Source organism: Rhea americana, unplaced genomic scaffold (genome assembly GCF_003343005.1).
Source record: "Rhea americana isolate MKP2758 unplaced genomic scaffold, rheAme1 scaffold_9, whole genome shotgun sequence".
Classification (NCBI taxonomy): domain Eukaryota; kingdom Metazoa; phylum Chordata; class Aves; order Rheiformes; family Rheidae; genus Rhea; species Rhea americana.
The window spans coordinates 6689761-6710098 of NW_028187088.1; the positions used below are offsets into that span (position 1 = coordinate 6689761).

The window sequence follows — 20338 nt, forward strand, 5'->3', positions numbered from 1 at the left end:
TCAAAAAGTTTATACAGAGCTTCTTTGTAGGAGACTTGTTCTGCTGCCAGGAACGACCAGGCAATGCATTTTGTGGACAATAAGGAAGACTGCAGGAAGAACATCATTGCTACTCRATCTCCTTCTACGTCTTTGACTCCCTAGGAAGCCTCAGGCAATCTTCTCTGGACGCCGGGTGCGGTGTCTGATCATAGTTAATGTTCAGCCATGTGAGGAGACAAGACTCCTTTTTGCTATGTGAGGATTTCGATTATCAAAGCCATTAGAAATAAATGGAGGCAATCGAAGTTCAAAGATTCATTGCACRGGGGAAGTGCTTGCATAGCCTGAGAGCCGCCGCAGAAGCCGCTGCCGTGTTGATGCTGGTCTGCGTTCAGCGAAAGTGTGACGGCAGAAGCGGAGGTGGGCTCCCGAGCACTGTTACCTTGCAAGTCCTTCGTGGCCTTAAGCATCGTTGACAGATGTTTTGTGCAGAAGGGTCAGATACCTCTGTCAGGAGGAGGAGACGAGCACATAAGCAAACTGAAGGCTTGGGCAAGTGCGAGTGTATGGCTGGAGGGAATTAAATTGCATTCTTACACTTGGAAAAATAAATTGAGCCAAGTACCCAAATAGGTGCTTGATGCACATCTCCCAAGAGTAAAAAAAATTGCTCTTGTCAACTTAAACACATGTACAGACAGAAGAAGTGAACTARAATTTAGCTCTGCATCTGGACGATACACATATATGTTGTGCCAGACCAAATCCCCTGCTACAGGCACTTGGAAACGGTGGAATTTGAAGTCTGGGTCTTCCTAAATGTCAGGATCTGGTTCATTTTAGAAACAAGTTAAAGGAGATATGAGCTCATGTTTTGTGAAAATATGGAAAGACTTCAGGGCTATTTCTTTGTTACTGGAGCGAGTCCCTTGATTTCTAAGAGGTCACTAATGTGAGGGACAATTTATAGAATCAAAGTAAYGAGAGGCTTGCAACAGAAAACCAGTGGTCTTGGGAAAGGCATGGATGACAGCAGTACTAGGATCTGCGTAATTACTGATCTGAAGAAATCGTTTCATCTTGCACACTTAATGAAGGAAAGGTCAAACAGAAAATAGTTATGTAAATACATCACTGAAAATTGCATCATGGGCTTATTATGCATGAAGTCATGTAGATTTTCTGATTTCCAGATCTTTGAATTTGCAAACTTYGTATTCTTTAAACATATTTTTTAGTATGCAGCTGCATATAGATATTATCGCACAGCTATATACAGATCCATAGAGATATATATATATATGCACGCACTTCAATACGTTGGCCTACAAGATGATACACTGTTCAAAGCTAAAAACAGTTTCTAAGCATTATATAATAGAGTTTAAGAGCGTTCATGTAAATTCAAAGACTTGTGGTTCTCCAAAATTGTCCACCGTTACAGAAAATGAAAGGTTTACTCAAACCGAAAGAAAATCCGTTTAGGAGGGGTTTTGAGTTAGAGCAGCAACCCATCCTTTTTCTAAATTCATGAAGAAACAAAATGTTTTTAACTTGACTTGTCACAAGGTTTTTTTCTGTAGACATTCCAGCAGCACCATTCCCACTAAAATAAGTGACACATTCATGCAAACTGGCTGCATAGTGGCGGACTAAATGTTTCATCTACTTAGTGACGAATTTTTGTGATTGTAACTCTTTGCTAAAAGTGACTGATCAGGTACTTTAAYGTACCCAGGCTTACGGCCCCTACCAACAGGATCAATAGCTATAACCCTGCCACTGTATCTAAGTCGGTCCCAACCATTCCACTTCTTATAAATTATAATAGATCATAAGCACACTCAGAAATACCATCAACAATGCAAGATTTGGCTCTGTGTGCTTGGTAAGAAAATTTTGTTCATGATTCTTTTTGGTATATATGTCCACAAATAATACAATATATTTAGTYTGACAGGGCATGTTCCCTTTCTTCAGATTGAGGGGTTTTTAAGACAGGAAAAGAAAAGAGGACTTTGGCCATTTGCCCAAGATTTCTAAATGTCCTGAAGCCCAGTGAAAAGAGTGGCTACTTGATATCTCAGGCTCAGTCTCAAGGTCACCAGGCACACGCAGATCACCTCATTAGTGCAGACAATTAGTTTGTAATATCTGCTTTTGGTAATCTTACGCATGCACAGGAGATCTTATGCAACCCTATAGCATCAGCCTGTGTAAGCAAGCGGTGTCTAGGCAGCACAGATGTAGCAGAGGCTGTTGGAAACGGGAGCYTAAACATGTCACCGTTCCCCGTGGGTCACTGACACAGCTTCAGCATGGTTTCCCAGAGTGGAGCAATTTAGACCTACATCTCAATTTTACACTAGAGAAGGTTTTTATCTAGTATAAAAGAGGATTTACAAAATTATACTCACTAGAATGCTGAGAAACATGTTTAATTAGGATTGTGGGTAACACAGAGGCTCCAACGCACACGCGCACACGGCTCTGAAAACCCGGCCGTCCCACCGAGCGCGGAGCCCTGCGTCGGCGCTGCTTGGGGCAGCGCGCGTTAGCTCGCGTTCGCAGTTCGCTACAGCGCGGTTCCCACCGCCGGCAGGGGCAGCGCGTGCTCGCTYGGTGGCTGCAGGTGGCCTGCGCCAACGCAACGGAGCGGAGCAAAGGCGGCAGGGAACGGGCGCGCGCGGCGCACGCTGCAACGAGGCGTGCAGGTGGGGCGTGAAAGGCCAGCCAGCAAAGAGAGCAACCTCCCGCCGTAACCTGTCTTTGCAACGCAGGACAAAGACTGGGAAGGAAAATGTTTAAACTCGTGTGTGTTCGATCACAGGGCTGAGTATTTTYGGTTTGCACTGCAGTCTCGCCTGCTTTTTGTCACAGTAACAGCAGTCAACACGGACAATTTTGTTCAGATGCGTTGTTGTGTTTTACACACGATAYATAAAATGTAACCAGATAATACACAAAAGGGATTTGGCATCTTCGCTTTGTAGCCTGAACAGTGTTATTGCCACGGGCCGTCCAAAATATGAGTCAGCCTGCAGGGAAGCAGCGGTGCAACGTACCAAGTAGCGCGAGCCAGTCTGAGCTGCAGAGTTTACGGCGCTGCTCTGCTCGGATGTGCTCTCCCACCGATGCCTTTCCCTTGTCCTCGCATTTTGAAAGGACGAACCGTTCGGTAGTGGCACTTCGATTGCCTTCAGACTGACAGAGATCCCATTGCACAGTAATTGGTTAGATTTATGTGGCATGTGGTTTCATTCAGCCGATCTGGACTCCACTGTAAAAGCCAGGCACACCCCGGCCTGACTGAACTCATGAATTCTCTTCTCAGCCAAAGACGCTAAAATGAACATAAAACAGACTAGGAACCAAAAGGCCAATGGACTCTTCCTTTCAAAGCTCCTGAGACCCCCTAATCCCCATGTATCCTTTTTCCACACACTGCTTTATGTGTTTGATTGAAGACCAAGTGATTGAAATCCAATTAGCGGAGGGAGTGGGGCTTCCAGGCACTCAGATCAGGATGCCTTTTCCTGTCGCATGGGAAGTCACTGTTACGGAAACAKTAAGTATCTTAAGAGTCCCTTGAAATGATAGATCTATAGAAAGCAGAAAGGACATGGCCAGCAAATTCCAGGGAAAAAGCTGCTGCATAGATAGACAAAAGGAGAAAGAAACAGGGGGGCTTTGAAAGAGAAAATCATTAGAAAGCAAGTGTTCTGGCTTAGAGGAGCCTGCTCTCTCAGGGTTCAGGGCTATCTGGGGAGAATCTGGTGGACTGTGTTTAAAATGGACATTGTTCTACCACCGAGACCCRGTGTTGCAATGCTATTCTCTTTAGAACAGTTAAAAATGCCAGAAAAATGAGATTTTATAGTGACATTACTCAGGCAATTTCCTGTGTCCTCAAAATGCAGCTGGGAACTGGACACTGGGTGGAATACATTTCCTTCAGTGTTGCAGCAGGGCATGGGTCATCTGATGTGACAAAGCTGTAACTCTCCTATTTTTACGGCGGCCGATGCCTTGGGAGCAGGACTTGCATTCTGGTTTCGCGTGGCACATGCTATAGGCTAGGCTTGCTGGCCTTTGCACAGCGAGTCTTTCCAAACACATGTCTCCATGAGACGCGATCCCAAAACTGACTCAACACTGGAGGCACATCTGGGATTCAGTCACTCTTTAGCAACCTCTAAATTGCATTTATTTTGAAAATAAGCAAGAGGGAGACACAACGGAAACAGCTCACTCTAAACAGCCTTGCTGCATCTACGCTTACCTACCTGCAAGGCCTCAGGAGTAGCTGGGACACTCCTGTGACTTGACACTTGCTCACCTTCACCTTGCAGGAGGCCAAAACTGAAGCCTAACCACATTGCTGGGCGCATGGTGTGGCCGAGACCCCCGGCAGGGTCCTCCCAGGGGCACCCTGGCGGTCCGCAGATGGGCAACGAATGGGACCTCAAGTCTGGACTCAGGGAAGTGCCACGTGGCAGTGGCCAGGGCCACGCGGGGCTCCTCAGCGCCTCCGATCCTGCCCAGGCAGGGAGCGGACGCTGAGCGAGGCACACTGAAATTCACCGAAAGGAAGACGCAGCACAGAGTTTTTAAATAATTTTATAATTTCCTGATGAACTTAGTCTGTGAATAAAAAAAGAAGAAAAAATGAACAAAGTGTTTATATTATCAAGGCAAAGTTGAATATAACACATTTTCTTTGCAATTTCATTATCCTGTCAGTAACATGACTCCAGCAATAAAACACATACAAGTTGAAGGCAGCGTGCGCACTTGCATCACGGACACCAATGTCTCCCGCTGCTGTTATTTCGAAAAGGAATTCAAGTACACGAGATCCCACATCCAAAGCCCGGCTCCCCCTCCACTAAAGTGCAACGCGTCTCTTCCAAAGCAAATGAAGGATCCACGTCTGTAGAGTGGATGCAGCACCCCACAGATTTCTTTCTTTTTTCACTCCTTAGGGCAATCCCCTAGATTGCCCCCATAAACAATTTGTAAACCAGAACCTGGTGTGTGGCCCTCGTCATTCACTGACTTGGAGGGAAACAGCAATATACTATTTCAGTGGGCTTGGAGCAGCATGTTAGACAAGCACAGAAATTATCCCCCTGTTCATGGTCCCATTGGATTCATTGTCCCTCAGAATCTGCACAGATGACGGCGTTTGCCAATACAGCGTTCCCAGCTACACCGTAACAAGTGTTTCAGTAAGGGCCAAATGCAGCTGCCTCYGAGCAGGCGTGGGGGACAGGCATCCTCCCACAGTTTGCTCAGCGAAATGCAAGGAGCGGTCCCACTTCGCTGGGACTGAGACTTAGCCACGTCCACGGAGAGCTGGGAAGATTGGGTAGGTTACGGGAGAAATGTCTACTCGAGACTGGCTCCAAATCAGATAATCACGGTTTACAATGTATGAGATTGCACACAGGTGATAAAGAGATCCTTTTTTTTTTTTTTTCAGTTTCTGAATGAAGAAAAGCCCCCATGTTTTGAACAAAAACCCACTACAGCATTCAGAACTTAAAGTGGAAATGCAAGAAGTTTAAAAGCAAAACTGATCCACTTGATTTTCAAGAGCCAAACTRAAAGTGCAAAACGCAGGCAAATAGCATGCGTGATAAATAAATCCAATATAAAAAAATACATGCATTTAATGAAATTCTTTACCTAGCATCACAGGTAAAGTGACTTGTGTGGGTTTTTTGTTTACGGTGCACGACGGCTTATCCTCACATTGCTCCTGTTAAGCAGTGCAGTCTTTGATGTGATGGCAGCAGAGGCAGCTGCTTGTCCTTTCATGTWACACAGTCAACCGTGGAGATGTGACCAATATGGGACACCAAGAGATACCATTTTAAAAACGGACATGCATGCAGCTAAAAACTGTACTACGCAATCTATGCTTGSACGCGTCCCTGGCATTTACAGATGTAATGCAGAAAACAGTGAAAATCTGGCCAAAAATATTTGGCCATTTTCATCAACCTTTCAGAGCATAGGGGACAACCAGCGTGGATAACTGGTACAGGGAAACACCAGTTTCTGAAATACCGTTTCGTTTTCCCCATTTCTGTATTACATGTGTAGCACGTACAGCATAAAACTGGGAAAGCAAGACTTTAAACTACAGAGTTCGTAGCATTTTCTAAAAGGCCAAGCTGTCTTGGACCTCAAAAGCCTGTTAAAGGCAACTGGTTATAATTATAAGCCCACAAATCCTTTGCCGTACAATCCCGAGAGGAGGAGTCATGGCTTTGTTGTTCTTTACTTGAATTCCTTTTGATGAAATTTATTTTTATATATTTTTAAAACACATTTTTTTTTCGGTTCTACTACTATCTTTTTTAATCCGACAACAGACACACATTGTTGGTAACTGCCCCAGCCTTAGGACCACACAGACAATATCGACAAGCAGAAAACAAAACAGGAAAAAAACACCCCTGAAAAAGTCAGGAGAGGTACTGATGACAGGGTTACAGCACTCACCACACACACTGGAAAAAGTCAGGATTTTTGTGTTTACGCTTTTGACACTAAAAAGTTTTGAAACAGTTTTTTTTTTTAAAAAATAGTCAGCAGACACAGCCATTTTGTTCAGAAGGATTTTGCTTGTTGTGTAAGGTTCCTTCCATTTATGTGGAAAAAACAATTAAAAAACATTGCTCGGTTAAAAAAAAAAAAAAACACCCCGGCACTCGTATTCCTTGCCGCCCTGCCAGGACTGGGAGCTTGGCCGAGAGCCGCTCTTGCCAGCCGCGGCAGCCCAGGGCGCTCTTGGCCCGACCCTCCCAYCCCGCCGGCTTCGCTGGGGCAGTGTTAGTTATCCGTAACCCTCCCGTTCCTCTCCCTTGTTCCCCGTTGTCAGTGCAGATGGGGAGCTGAGCAGAGGCTTCTTTCACTATATCRGATGCCTTGATTGTACTATTTCCCTTTTCATTTCATCAGTCTTGGAGGAATATGATGTGCATCACCGACCTAGCGAAACTTTTACTTTACCAGGGTATCAGCACGCTGGCTCTCTGCACCCTTTGCAAAGAACMCCTCAGCGGCCACAGGAGTGGGCACGCAGCCCTGTCAACCCTTTAGCAGACGCGGAAATTTCCCAACAAATTGAGCATTAGCAGCAGAACAGGTGGGAATTACAGGGGCAAAAGGAAAGAGAAGCCCCTTGGCTCAGCAAGTAGGGCTATGTGTACAGGATCTTTGACATTAACGCTCCTTTGTGCAAAGTGCCGAGAGCCCCAGAGTACCAGACTATCTGACAGAGAAGGTATATTCCGGCAGTACGATCAGAAACGGCACGTACAGCTTCGTGCATCACGGGACCGTCACCTTCCATCCCCTGGACTTGGCAAAAAATGGATAATCCAAGGAGGGTTTGGCATTTCCTAGMGGGAAAGCTGGTTAAAGGCAGTCAAAATGAGAGATAATACCAGAAGCTTAGAGTTTCGTTTGGGACGCACTCCAGGCAATTCTTCTTCCAATCACAAAACAGTGCTAATGTTCTCACGCTGCAATTCTAGTGTTGTAAAGTCCTTTTAGTGTTTCCAAATGAGGTTTGATTCAGAGGAAAATATGACCTTGGACTCCTGGAGATCACGAACAAGCATAGCTGGAGAGTCAGCTTTTACATTGTACATGGGCTTCTGGCTTGAGTCATTTTTTAGCTAAAACCCAGCTAAAATAACTTACTTGAAATCTTCTACAGAGAGCTCCTCAAGTCCCTACATCTCTCAGGTTCTCTACAAATAACAGCTTGAAACGAAAAAAAATTAAAACAATTAAAACTTTCATAACTCCCTTAGCAACTCTAACTTCATTAAACAGGAGGAGAAAAAGCAAGTTTTCACAGATTCCCTGGGAACTGGACTCTGGGGTCAGGAAGCAGGAAAGGCACCTGAATTTCCTAGAATTACTACTGCATTGTACGACTTTTGCTCTAGGAAACTGTCTGGGTCTTCCTGGCTGCTGACATCTGAATATAAGTCTTTGAAAGAGTTGTAGCGGGCTAGGCAATTGGACGACCATTCCAGTATGTGCCACGTRCCCCTTCTGTCATGTGCCTGATATGCCACATCTTGATGGATTATGAGAACAAAATCCATCACCTAACCTAAGGCCAATGGTGTGGTATTTCATACATGTGAAAAGAAAAACCATCACTGGTCATACTCAGCATTAAATCATGGCCAGAAGCATCTCCCAAACCACATAGTTCCTCAAGCTATTCAACATGACAAGATCTCTATCTAAGCAGGATCGAAAGTTTATTTGAAATATTTCAATGGAAATCAAGTTAGATCAAGTCTGTTCCCAGATGCTTTTTCCCCGAAAGCCCTTTACTGAGGTCTAAGATCAATGCTTAAGATGGCTAAGTCTAGGAGCCCTAGGAAGGCAACAGCAGTTAATGAGGAAAATTGCAAAGGCCCAATATGCCAGATGGGAGGAACAGCAGGTGTGTAGCTCGGAGATAAAGACCAAATGGCCAGCGTGAAAACTAGCCAGGCTTGACAAATCCTTTCAAGGAAGAGGCTGGGAGACATGTAAACAGTGCGATTCACGTGGTTTCAACTGCGCAGGTCCTGCATGCGCTGTCAAGCCAGCAACATGCCCTTTGCTGAGGCACTTTCAATTCTAGAAACRTAGCCACAGGCTGGCAGCTGAGTTAAAGACCCAGAAGAACCAGCACTGAAAACCCAACTTTTCCTGTGATGCCTGGGCAAAGCAGTAAACAAGCAGAACTGAAGTAACAGCCAGAAATGACCACCCCTTCCCCTCCCCCTTCCCCTACAGCAGAAACACTATCGAGGACCATCTCAGTAAGAGGTTTACAAGCAGGAGTCATTTGAACCATCGATAAGGGAAATTCCACAGCTTCTCACAGAGGAGGGATTGTTTTACAGCAGGGAACCAGGGCAGCTGGAGATTTGACCATATAAGTTAATGAGATAGCCAGGATTGGCGGTGGTGGTGCGATGATGTTAGGCTGATGGCTGTGATGGTTTTACAGGCAGCATTAAATTCCTTGCGTGAGTAATTAGGGGCGATGAAGAAAAAGCAAGAGGGAAGATTTCAAAACAACGGCTCCTATCAAAACGTGCTGACTCAAATAAGAGGGCCAAGGGGGTGGCTCTGGTATGAGGCACGGCTTGCTGGTATGTACAGTCACTGTCTACTTGCCTTCCGGTAGTTCCCTCTCGCAAACGGTCAGGTTCCCACTACTCTCCTGTTCCATGACAACAACAACAACAAAAAAGCTGCAGACAGGGGCTACACTGCAGCTAGAACTAAAGTTATGTTTCATGATTTGCAAAGCACTGGCAGTTCAAAATATGCCAAAGGTGTGAATCACMTCTGTTTTAGAGACTTAGCTTATTCTTCTGAAGAGGACCGCAGGTGAAAATGTTCTCTTGGCTACCCTAGCCAGAAAAGATTTTACCGATGGTGTTGTTTACTGCAGAGTGTTGATGACCCACTATACTCTTTGATAATCATTAAAGTAGAATGAATTTGGATGCGATTTGTTTTAAATCAATTAGTTTTCAGTATAGTCTATATAGGCATAGAAAGGATCTGTCAATCTTGCTCAATTTTCAGGGCTGGTTTGAGAAAAACAGGGTGTATTTAACTTACTCAAACTTTTGCTGATCTCCTTTCCATTAGAAGAAATTAGTCATTTCTAAAGATAAAAATAAAACAAAGACATACGGGGAGCTGTGCTGTGCATTTAAAAGACAAAGAAATGACATTTTCCTGAAAGTGACTGAAACATTTTACTTAGCATAACAGTTTAGTGATCAAGCTCAAAACATAGTAAGTTATACGAAATTAAACTGCAGGCTCTGAATGGGAGGTTTACGGAGAGATGGACTACGGACACTGTGATCAGCTGATATTTCTAGAATTTGTAAAACCAGTTAGAGCTACAGCAACGGCTGCAGGACTCAGGGGATTCATAATTAGGAAAAAAGAGACTAGCAAGCCAAGATTCCTCCCACTGCTGTGTCCATGGTTGCTCTCCTTTCCTCCTCCTCTTGTTCTCTTTAGTAATATGAGAAAGCTAAAGGAGAATAATTCCTTTAAGGAGCATCTGGGGAGACGTTAAAGGGTTCTGTCCTGCAGGTGCCCCCAGACACATACAACTGTTAGTGGCCGGGAAAGCACACATCCCTCCCATTAATGCAGAGTCCTAGAATGAACACCCACGTCCTACTCATAAAATGGGATTCCAATTTGTTACCCCAATGACAAACCGGTCTGCTGTTGGAGGTCATGTTACCTGTCAGCAGGGGCTTTAAAAAGAGTCAAAGACTGATGGGAGCAAGACCAAGGCCTCATATATATTAAGAACTGTGTTGGTTTAACTAAAGCTGTGATGTTATATCTATGTATTCAGCTGGATGCCAACTCCAGCAGAGATGCTGCTCTTTTTATGAATAGCATAAATAGCATAAATAATTGCTCTGAACTCAAACTGACTCCTTGWCAACCTAAGCTAAACCAACAATTTATAAATTAAATTATAATTATAGCAAGAACTATTTACCAGCTTACCTAAATTAGTGTTAAAATCATACATTTAAGCTAAATGATGCAATTCTCTCTTGGAGGAAATGCCTAAGACTATTCTGATGGCAGCTAATGTTCACAAAGCGATTGCCTGAAAAATTATCTCCGAGGGCAAACTATATAAGTCTGGGGCGTGTGTGTGTGTGACCTATTGACCACACCTGCTTGATTGAAGACAGCTCTCTATAAAATAAGAACTTAAGAGACGCAGGGGATGTAACCCATGATGGGAAAGCTCAGCTAAAAAACTCAAGAAGCCAACAGACGGAAACTATTATCTGAAAATATGCCACACAGCACTTCAGAGTCTGATCAATGAAAAATAAAAATCAAAGTAAACAGAAAGTACCAATATGCCTACCTTCTTCCCCAGCTGCTAGATGAAGTAGGTTACAGGACCAAATAGGGAAACTTTCCTTTCCTCTCTCTCTCTTATTTGTGAACATAAGAAACACTGAGACAGGCAGCGAGACCTGAGCTAGCTAGCTAATGCTGGCCAATCATGAGCCATAATCACAGCACACTCGGTTTTAGGTTTTAGCACTATGAAATTCAGGCTTTCAGCTTTTATGAAAAAAAAAAGAAGCAATAAAGGAATAAAAGGCAAAGGCTACCCTTCCACAACCTCAACTAGAGCTACTTGGATTCAGTGGCTCCCTTCTTCTTTGCTTAATAGACTTGGAAGAGTTCTGCTTAACTGTATCCAAAAGTCACAATACCAACAACAAAATTGACATGGAAGTGGATTATAAAGTAGAAAGGCAGTGAGAAGACGAATGCAATCACGACTGATTAATCATAGATTGGAAGAACCTAGGGAGCACGTAGTTTTTAGAGGGTTTTTTTTGCTTTTGTTTTCTTTGCAAAAGGTGCACCAGAAGTTTCTATTCCGTTTTCTGTCTTTCATTCCTCTCCATTCTCATGACTCCTTGGACTGACTGGGCTTGGCCACGGGGTGTGCTGCTCCAGTGGGGCTGGCGGCCGAGGTCATGACGACTCCTCGAGTGCATTGACGACTTGCTCCAGGATGTCAGGGCAGTGATCAGCTATTTGYTGTAAGATGGCATTAGCAAACTCCTGCAGCTCCGCACTCTCCTTCTCACCCTTTTCTAACTCGTCGTGAAGCTGCAAGAAACAAACACAACCTCTTTTATTTGCTGGTATTAAACATGCTCGTCGTATCACAAGTCCTGCCCAGAAGGCTCAGTGTTAAACTGAAACAATATTTTTAGAAAGGGAGCTAGCAGAGGTATAACATGCTGGGCACTTAACAGGATTGACGGCTTTCCTTGGTGACTCTCTCATCAGCCTACAGAAACCGGCCAAGTCCCCCTCTTTGTTTCACATTTTCACTCTACAGGGACCGGGCTTGTGACCTTCCCAGTTAAGGTCATGTCAACATGGGGAAACTAAGTGGCTTAACTGTTCCAGAATAAATTGTTTTATGATAACTATCTAGAAAAGCTTCCTCTGTAGAATACTCTGCTGAAAGCAACTGAATTCTGGAAGAAACATGGCATTTTGCTAGTATATTAATTATTTTAAACAATGTGACTTTTACTCATGAATAACAAGATATTTCACAGGATATTACTTTAGAATTGCTTCCTATACGAAATCAATAAAAATGCTATATTCACTGTCAACCAGAACTTTAAGTTTTCTATGGAAATACTCACTTTGCTCAGAGACTATACTTTCTAACTCCCTCATAAACATACCATCTGGAATTGTGGTGGAGCACACAGATTTTTTGTTTACTAACTATAAGCTTCCTATTTGGTTATTCTTTGTTCAGATTACTACAATTCCAGTCAGAATTTGGCTCAAAATGAGACATGGAACTTTAAAACTTTGTCTTATTCATCCTTTGTATAGTCTATAAACAGTGTTTTTCCAGCAAGTGGTATTACAAACCTGCCACACATGTTGGAGTATATGTGAATAGTGTCTAGCTCTGAGTGTAATAATACTGCAATAATTAGGGGCCCACAGAATCTTAAGGAARAGCAGGAAATGTCAGCCTTTAGTAGCCTATTTATCTGACCAGAAATTGATAAAAATCCATGCTAGTCTGTGAACTGTGCAGAATCCCAAGTAAGGCTGTAATTTGTGCAGGCATTTCAGGGATTTTTGTAGTCACAAGGGCATAAGGAGCTAACAGAACAAGGAGAAGCAGCATCTCTTACTAGACCAGATGATGCAGTCAGATAAACTGGACAAGTTTTCAAGCATACACCTCTTTCATACACTATATATTCAAAACAAAAAAAAATCATCTGCTTTTCCAGTTATATATTTGGTTCTAATAAAATATACTCCCTGTGAATATATGACAAGCATTTTTGTAAGTACGTACAATTCTTAGATGGATTCTGAAGTTTAAARTAAGCTTTTGCATTCAAAGTTTTTCGCTATTTTGAGCAGCTGTAACAATTAGTTTATTTATTTTTGAAGCTGCATTTTTAAGTTTTACTGTTTCTAGTATTATGTGACCATTCTGCAACATATTTTATCCTTAAGTTATTAATATGCTATTTCTACTGTTGCAATACATTTTTACTGGAACTGCACAGTGTCCATACGTAACATGGAAAGAATGTCAAATCGGAATTTTTCATCCATGAAGGGATAGTTGGTCATTGGTATATGAATTTCTTGATTTATATTTTGTACTTCTGTAACATTGTTCATTAGATAAACAGAGAGACCTGTCAGGCATCAGGACAACAGAGTTTTGTGTTTGCCATAATAAGAGTACAACGCAGTGGGAAAGGTTATAGTTCTACAATTAAACTTTTAATCACATACAACAGAATGTCTCTATTTAGTGATGGTATCAAGCAAGGCATAGGAGACGGTTATGGGATTAACAGGGTTACTGCAAGAACTACTGCATATAAACAAAGAACCTAAGAATGGCTACAGAATAAACAGACAAGCATTTTAAGGAAGCTATAGTATAGACTTCTACAGACAAAAGTGAGAGAAAGGAAATTAAAATGGTAAGCCGGCTGCACTAGTCCCTTTACTAGGCAGAGTAGCGTATAGTAAATTATTTGGGCTTTTCATGCAGAATGTTAGTTTAAAGCGTTCTTATGTGCTTTGTTCCTACTGGCTGCTGTACTCACAGAACAGCTATATGAATCTGAGAGGGGCTTATGCCAAGAATCACAATGCAAGAGCAACCTGATCCKGCTTCTCAGAGTGACATGAGCTAGGGAAGTGGGGAAAACGAGAGGGAGGGGAGTACTCTGGGCTCTGTAAGAGCTCTCAGGGGAGAAAGGGAGGAGGGAGGGGATTCAGAAGTAACCCATAAAGGCTCAGAAACAGCATGCTGTGGATATGTGATTAGCTCGGTTCCAACAGCCTGGCAGAATTATTAGTYGGGAACTTGCAATGGATGGATAAGCCTAGGAGAGATCCCATCAGCAAACAGGATTGAAAGGGTCGACACAGCCAGCTAGGAGCAAGGCTGACTGTTAAAAGCCAGGAGGCTTGGTGTCAGGAGCTATGTTCTGAGTCTCAGGTTGCTCAGTCTAGTGAAACTCCAAGAGCTCACGTGGCCCTGGCTGTAGCAGCCTGCAAACCACCTACTGCCGGCAAATTCTCACGATTGATTTTAGTATTGAAGTATGAGGCACGGCTGCCTTGGCTCCTCAGGCCACAGCAAAAGATTGCGTGGTGATATTAATCAGAAAGGTGTAAGCACATGGAGGCTAGGGCAGAGAGGAAGTAATGGCAGAAGAAGCAAAGGACGTGTTTCTCCTTCGCCTCCTCCGTCCCCTCGCGGGAGTCCCTCCTCAGCTCTCGGTTTGAGAGAGCAGATCCAGGAGAGGGCAGTGTTAGCAGGGAAAGCGCGACGGCATTCCATGGAGCACGGATGTGTCCTCCAGACAGCTCAGCCACATCTCTCAGGTGAAATCCCAGGACTTCAGTAATCAACGGACACTAATCAAAACACCTCAGAGGGCCTCATCTGCGAAACTGAAAGGAGGCTGGTGGACACGAAAGGATCCTACGGGTTATCTTCTGCGGAGTAACACTGCAAAGTCAGTGATTCCTCGGTTTCTTGCTGTATCATTTATCATATGTGCAAATGTATGGGTAATACCAAGATTGCTTACAAAATCAAGATAAGCACAATAAAATGTGCCCACGCTGGAGCTAGAATAAATCAAATCCACCAAAAGTAACAAACATAACCAGATGAAGAAAATGCTTCTAAGAATTAAGTTCTGGAGGATCAAGAGTCCAAAAGGAGACTGTTCTGAACACCGAATAACGCTCTGCAAATTAACATACACTGCCTTGCATGTGCCTGCGATGAAACATTTTTGAAGAAGACAGCATTGAGATTGCTAGCTTCAGAATATCTACGCTTAATAACGTGACCTTTATTAAACAAAGCTATAGGAATTAACTGCATGGCTGGTCATAGCAGTTCTCTGTCATCCATATAATCTCCATTTATATCGTTCATTTTAGAAACAGCTGAGACCAAAATATGTCACTTCTCATTCAGACAAGCTTCTTAATGGAGAACATCCAGTTCTCCATAGTATAATTTGATTCAGTTTGCAGTCCCAAATGTTAGGGAACTTTCCCTAAAATTATTATTATCAATTCTGCTAGTTTCCTAATTTCSCAGATCATCTTGTAAATGCAAATGAAAGTGGTGTTATCCTCTCCAGACCACTTTTCTACGAAAATAAAAAAGTGTTAACACTCAGTCATTTTGTTGGCTTTTTCAGCTCACGATATGATGAGATTCATAACTTCTCCCATGGAAATGAGAAAAGAAATCAAAGACATGAGAAAAGAGAAGAAATGGCCAGGTACATATGTCTAGCTGATGACAGGTAAAAGACACAACTCAGAAAGATAGGGCTAGAAAGGACCCCAGGAGAAGCTTCACAGTATTTACACTTTAYCTACAGATAGAAGAACAAGAAGTACCTTCAGTGTCTCAGGGGAATATAAGCTTTCAGGTTATCAACAACAGATTCAGACAGTTTGCCCCACTGCTGCCTTCCTGGATTTAGCACAAGTCATAATAAGAATACCTCACCATTTATAGCTTCGCTGCATTGGGGGRAAAAAATCACCACAAATTTAGCTTACATTATTCTTCTCTGCTCCAAGATATTTCAGACACTATTTAAAGACTGAAAGACTGATGGACATTCAGAGGGAAAATAAAGGKATAAAATCACAGCATCCTATTTCTTACATGCATTAGGTGAATTGTGGTGCTGCTTCRTAGAACCTAACTGACATTCACTTCTCCCTAATGCATTAACAACTTAAGCTAAGAACCTTTCAAGTTTCCTTATAGGAAGGTTCCCTCCTCAAAGTGTTATTTCCTTCTATTAATAATTCTGAGCAAACACCGATTAAAAATGGCAAAGAGGAATAAAGTTTTATCTCATATAGAAGAGTTTGAGGCTACAGGCAATAAAACTCCATGTAGGACATGGAGTACTTGTAAGGGAGCAAAAAAGGAAAGTTTACTACAGGACTTCTGTAAGGCTACAATATAGGGATCTGAAACTAGGTTTCCCCCAAAGTTTAGGTATTTTTGTGTTAAACTATGATTAATTGGAAAAATATGTSTAGAGCTTAAAATCACAGAAAAAACAGAAATTCAACTAATTTGATCTTGRCCTTTTTTTTAAACCAAAATATATGTAAGTCAAACTATACTGCATCTTGGAAAAGCTGTTGATGTTTTGCCTATCTCCCCAAACCAACTTATGTAAATAGGTACATATGAAATAATGTGAGCCAATTACATACAATCCTTTTCCCTCGTCAACTTATTAGACATATAATAAGGCCAAAAAAATGGTCAGGGATATGGTAACRCCAAACTTTTTTTTAAATGTAAAAAGAATTTTTTTTTCCACACAGTCCCTTAAATGCTTTTGTTCTACTTTGAAATTTCTTTTTCTTAGCTCTTTAAAAATATTTAAAACACTTGTATTWWAAAAAATAAAACAAAAATTCAAAGTAAACATTTTGACTTGTCTTTTTAAAATAATGTACATTTAAAAAATATATGTAACTTTTTTATCAAAAATTTTTAACACATCTGAATAGAATTCACAACYGATGTTGAGAAATACATCACCAAAAATTTGTTGTGGGCTATTGTGAAATATATTTTAAATAATTTTATACATGGGATTTATTCTGCATCCCTGTKCATCTCTAAGTCTTGCCAATAGCAGAAATATTATTATTTCTGTGGTAATTAATGGATTGCAAAAATGCAAAGAAGGAATGAAATAAATACCTGTAAGTCACAGGTATTTGATTAGGAAAGTTTGTGAATCCTGCACTTCCAARTAATATAGCCACTCTCTGTCAACAACAGCAGTCATTTCATAGTCAGAGGACAATTTTGTGTTCATGTCAATTCTGGTGCACGTTACGCATTGAAAATAAATGCTGCTATGATGTACAGCATGTACATGTATTATTCAGTGGATAAGCAAAATAAGTAATCAGCATTGCCTGCTTCACAGGGCTATCTGCTAGGATGTCCTCCCTTTGAATTAAGTGTAAGTAATATGAGCAATCCTAATCCCTAAAACCTCACAATTTTGCATATTAAAGGGATYGTGAGAAAAGAGGTTAAGCAACTACTTACACTAATTTCAGTTTTCGTACATTACCTGGTATGTCAAGTTACTTCCTTGATGTCAGATTAGTAGACACTGCAATTATACTGTAATTTATAGTCAGCACATAACTTGCTGCTTCGTTTCTCTATTGGTGAATTAGGTCTGTTTCCATAGGAATTATACATAGTTATTTTAGGTAGCAGTGAAATCTCACATGTCAAGGAGAACTTACCTATCTACAAAACAAATCTGAAAAACTCTCTTAGAAGTCCTAATTTATCAGTTTTGGAGAAGACTCCTTTAAAGGTAAGAAGAGAAGAGGGTATAGGCTCAGCTGAAATTTTCCATCTGTATAAGGCAAAACACGTAAGAAAGAGCAAAGCAGGAACTATTTAAATGAAATTACTATGCACGATAATAACTTTGTGTTATATGCATCCRTTTATGTCAGGAGCAGAACTTCAGCCCTTCCACCTCTTTCTATGCTGTTTGTTTCTCTTTAAGAGAAAGTACAGAGGCCAGCAATTTGTTTGCTACAAAGTGATGAACAATCTTTTTAGGTCAAAAATTTTTGATAGATATTCCAAGAAGGAAATTTCAGTGGAATATTTTGGTTTCACACAACCCAGCGAGCCGAAGCCAAACAAACAGAGGAGGCAGCTGCCCTGCCTGTGGCTCCTTTTGCAGGCGCAGGATGCCCGCGGAGCCTCCCACGCGGCCCCTCTGCCCAGCCGGCCGCAGTCACAGGGGTATCTCACACTTCCAYCAGCTTCCCCCCAAACTTCCATGAGTACCACAGTATCTGAGCAAAGCCCAGGGTRACGGATGCTTCTCACTAATAACAAAGCATGTGGAGAGGTGAGAGGCCCTCCGAAAAGTCAGGCACCAGCTCAGGTTGCTATACCTTCCGCTTGCCAGAGCTGCTTGAAACGGCACTATGGTAAATTGTAGGCACACCACACATGCATGCACACACGCCTGCACACACAGAGCGCTTGACTCTATCCGGACAGCACTGTTTTCCTTTTCATACTGGCCCCTTCAAGCTAAGAATAATTAATGTTATTGATTGATAGTTTATTATTACATTATTAATGCTGATTGATATTTTATTTAAAATTAATAATAGTAATTCTAAGGACAGATAAGAAAGGATACTGCAATGGTCAAGTCAACTCATGGCTAATGATTATGACTTCTATTAATACTTAAGAACTATCACACTGATCCCAGGTTCTCATTCTCACCCATAATGCCAATTAATACGAAAATGTAAAATGCTATAAAATGTACACACTTTAGAGAGTTCCTATATCCATTTTCTCCATTGACCTTAGGAAATACATTTGTACACAAAGCAGTAAATAAATTGTAATTATTACTTATAATTTCTAATGGAGTCCAGAAGTGGGCTGCTTAACTTTAAAATACATTATGCATTCCCAAAAGATTATAAATTAAAAACAAATGATATAAATCAGGTGGGAAGATTGATACAATTAATTAATTAAACAATTAATACAAGACAAATTAAAAGAAGAGAGGTCAGAGAAGTTAGATGGCGCAATATATTTAGAAAGGATAAATACAAAACACAGCAGAGTAATTTCTTTATAGAAACTAAGTAAGTTCAGCAACTTATCATAGATGACACAGGAGTAAGAACACAAGAGGAATCTGAGCAAAAAAGCAGAATGGAAGTTTATAAAATAGTTATTTATAATTTAGAGTCAAGTTTATCCTGCTTACAATATGGCTTGTATAGCAAATCAAAATGCATGTTTAACACCTCCAAATTCAGTAGGGACACATGCAATTTTAAAACTGTATTTTAAAGCTAGATCTATGTGGTCTGGGGTCCTTTCATACGACAAACTTAACAACGGATGCTGTTACAACAAACTTTRCTGATGGTGAAATTCAGACGAAACGTAAATTAGGCTTCTTGGAAATAGGCCACCCCCAGTTAGCCAGCACTGTAGGTTGTGTGACATTATCACCTTTTACTTCCTCTGCTTTTGAGCAGCAGAACAGAAAAGAAATTACTGATTTCTTAGGAGAAGAGTAACAGCCAGGAACGCYAAGACCATCTGTGCTTTTTCTGAAGCTGCTCTACAGGGAGAGGGAAGAGGAGCCTTCTGCACTACAAAGGCTCTTTTTAGGACAGGGAAGATTTTCAAAGGACCCTCTCACCAAAACCCTCAGCCTGGGGTGCCACAGGGGCAAAACCACAGCAGCAGTGGTGTGAGACAAGCGCCCGCCGCAGGTGTCCACCGAGAGAGCATCTCACGGAAATAAACCTGCCAACGTGCTACGGGTTGCCCTCGATGCCCAGGTCACAACACAAAGGCTGGGGAAAAAAGGAAGTAGGTTGTGCGGGACGGGAAGAAAAYGGTGCCCAGGCGCTGCCAGAAACAGCCAGGACGCCCTGCAGCCTGGACACGGCCAGGACCTGCTGATGTGGCCAGCAAGAGCCGTGGCCAGCAGGAGCCAGATGAATGGAGCAAAAGGGATGGAGAGGACAGCGATGGCTCTGCACAGCGGGCAAAATATCTCCCACTACTACTCCTCCAGTCAAGAAAATTATTTTAATCCTCATCTATTAGAGGAAATATTTCTGAAGAATCACCTTCATTTTAGGACCTACTAAAAATAAAAAGCTCTCCAAAATACAAGGTTCCATGCTTTTTCACAGTTGGATTTGAAATGATGAGAAACATTTTTAATACTGGTTAAGCTACTAATAGAACACACACAGTTGTGAACTCTGCATCTATTTCGTTGTCTCTGTCTTTTAACTTTCTCAGACCGCTACCTTCCTACCACAGTACAGCACAGCAACAGCAACATATTTAAATGTTGGTTTTCAGCGAGTTCCTTTTTCTTCTATAATTTTTTTTCTTTTGTGATGATAAGAGAAAAATAAAAACTGAACTGTAAGTAAAATGTGGAATACCTTATTTTCTTCTTAATGTCATTGCCCTTCATACAGGAATAAAATCTCTCACTTAAAGGCAGCCCTCAAATGTGAATCAATATTAACATAATGATATGTTTAGGACGAAGTGAAAGAAAATATTGTATTCAATAGAAATCGCTAGGATAATGCAATTATTCATAATGAATGAAAG

The 20338-nt window shown here is 41.8% G+C and overlaps 1 protein-coding gene across 2 annotated transcripts in view; it reads right to left on the minus strand.

Annotated features, from left to right (window-relative positions):
• Positions 1-4586: 4586 nt before the first annotated feature.
• The window catches only part of ERC1 (ELKS/RAB6-interacting/CAST family member 1), a 292972-nt gene continuing 277220 nt past the window's right edge, over positions 4587-20338 (minus strand). For both annotated transcript variants that reach the window (XM_085324014.1, XM_085324013.1), the window contains one exon: positions 4587-11703. In XM_085324014.1, coding sequence (XP_085180140.1) covers positions 11566-11703 — 138 coding nt within the window. In that variant the 3' untranslated portion in view covers positions 4587-11565. The remainder of the gene's footprint in view (positions 11704-20338) is intronic.